Raw genomic sequence first — 1,461 nt, 5'->3', positions numbered from 1 at the left:
ACCCACATAGTGCCGGGTCTAAAGAGGGAAGGTGAGAACTCACTGCTGGCAAATTCCTTGAAAGCAGAAACTCTTGACTTAAACACATTATCTCTACATGCCCTATGTCTCCCTACCCAGTGCTTGATGTCTGACTAGACTGTTAGTGGCCCGGAGGCTTGCGTGGAACTAGTAAATAAGAGCAAACGGGGCTAATCGCTCAGTCCTTTCTCTCACCGTAAGCACTTGGGGTCCAAACATCTGTTTGGCTCTGTCAGCTGCCATGAGGGTGCCTGGGCGACTGTGCCCTCCAGGGCTCCCTAGAGAGGCAGAAGGGCTTCATGATGCTGAAATGGGAGACTACCACCTCCCAGAGGGCCCATCTGTCTGGTTCTCACCCTGCATGCTGAGGAGGTGAGTTCCTGTGTGAACCGTCAGGCCCTGTTGATATGCAGCTGATGTGAGAGTGGTCAGGTCACTGGAGTGAAAGGAAAGCAGGTCAAAGTCACAGACAGGTGCCCCCTCTTGCCACTAAATACCAGTTCTTTTGTTACTTGATCCCAGTTCCTCTTTGCCCATTTTTATTTTTAGCTCTGTGATCCCACCTCTGCTCCTTTCGCCTCCGTTTTTCTTCCTCATGTAAAACTTTCTTCAGCTGTAAGAAAAGCTGGTGCTTCTCCTCTTGTAGGGCCAAAAGTTTCTCCTGCAACTTCAGAATCTGGGAATGGAGCAGGCAGTAGATGAGGGCAGGGAAAGCCAAAGGAAGAAGTCTACGCTGGGAGGGATCAAGAGACTGCTGACTGCTTACTTGTTCCTTGGTCTCTTCCAGTGACATTCTCTCTTCCATTTCCTTTTTCTTCCTTCTCTCCTGCTCTTCCTTCATTTTCTGTTCCATCATCTTATCTACCTCTTCTTCCTCTGGAGAATCAGGGAGGAATGGGGAAGTGGCAGGATGGAGAAAATAATTCAAACGTTGAGACACTGAAGACCAGCAAAAAACCCTGTTATCCCGACACACCTGTTATCGGTGATGGCCCCTCCTCCCGTGAGGGGATAGGCTTCCCCATGGCTGCAACAGGACTGGGAGAGGCCGACTTTATCAGGTGCTCTCCAAGGTCCTTCCCAAGCTCCAGACCTGGGCCCAGGCCTCTCAAACTCCCACCACCTGACTGTTCCTCCCCTTTGGACCTTGGCGGCGGGCGCTGGGGTCCGCTCGTGGGTGGGAGCCAGCCCTGGGATAGCCGCCCTGGGCCGGGTGCCCTCCCGCTTTGGCCCCCGCTCACCCTGCCGCTTGCGCTCCCGCTCCATCATGATGTGCCGGTGCAGCGCCCTGGCCATGGCGTTGGAAAGCTTGGGGCGCTCCAGGAGCGCCGGCATGGTGCTGCCGGGGACGCTCGGGCTGCGGGCGCCCGGCTCTGTCACTGACTGCCAGACCTCGCACGGGGCCTGCGGAGAGGCGGGCGCTCAGGAGGGCCCGCGCCC

General features: G+C 55.8%; 1 protein-coding gene across 3 annotated transcripts in view; it reads right to left on the bottom strand.

Annotated features, from left to right (window-relative positions):
- Nucleotides 1-1,461, bottom strand: part of GPS2 (G protein pathway suppressor 2) — a 3,620-nt gene that overhangs the window by 1,577 nt on the left and 582 nt on the right. For all 3 annotated transcript variants that reach the window (XM_006151817.3, XM_006151818.3, XM_027773163.1), the window contains exons 2-7: nucleotides 1,263-1,425; nucleotides 788-897; nucleotides 585-697; nucleotides 378-457; nucleotides 217-299; nucleotides 1-18 (exon numbers count right to left, since the gene is read on the bottom strand). In XM_006151817.3, the coding sequence (XP_006151879.1) occupies nucleotides 1-18; nucleotides 217-299; nucleotides 378-457; nucleotides 585-697; nucleotides 788-897; nucleotides 1,263-1,356 (498 nt within the window). In that variant the 5' untranslated portion in view covers nucleotides 1,357-1,425. The remainder of the gene's footprint in view (nucleotides 19-216; nucleotides 300-377; nucleotides 458-584; nucleotides 698-787; nucleotides 898-1,262; nucleotides 1,426-1,461) is intronic.

Source organism: Tupaia chinensis, unplaced genomic scaffold, assembly GCF_000334495.1.
Source record: "Tupaia chinensis unplaced genomic scaffold, TupChi_1.0 Scaffold000330_1, whole genome shotgun sequence".
Lineage (NCBI taxonomy): Eukaryota > Metazoa > Chordata > Mammalia > Scandentia > Tupaiidae > Tupaia > Tupaia belangeri.
The sequence above is the reverse complement of the archived record's forward strand: the minus strand, read 5'-3'. Positions and strand labels throughout refer to the sequence as shown.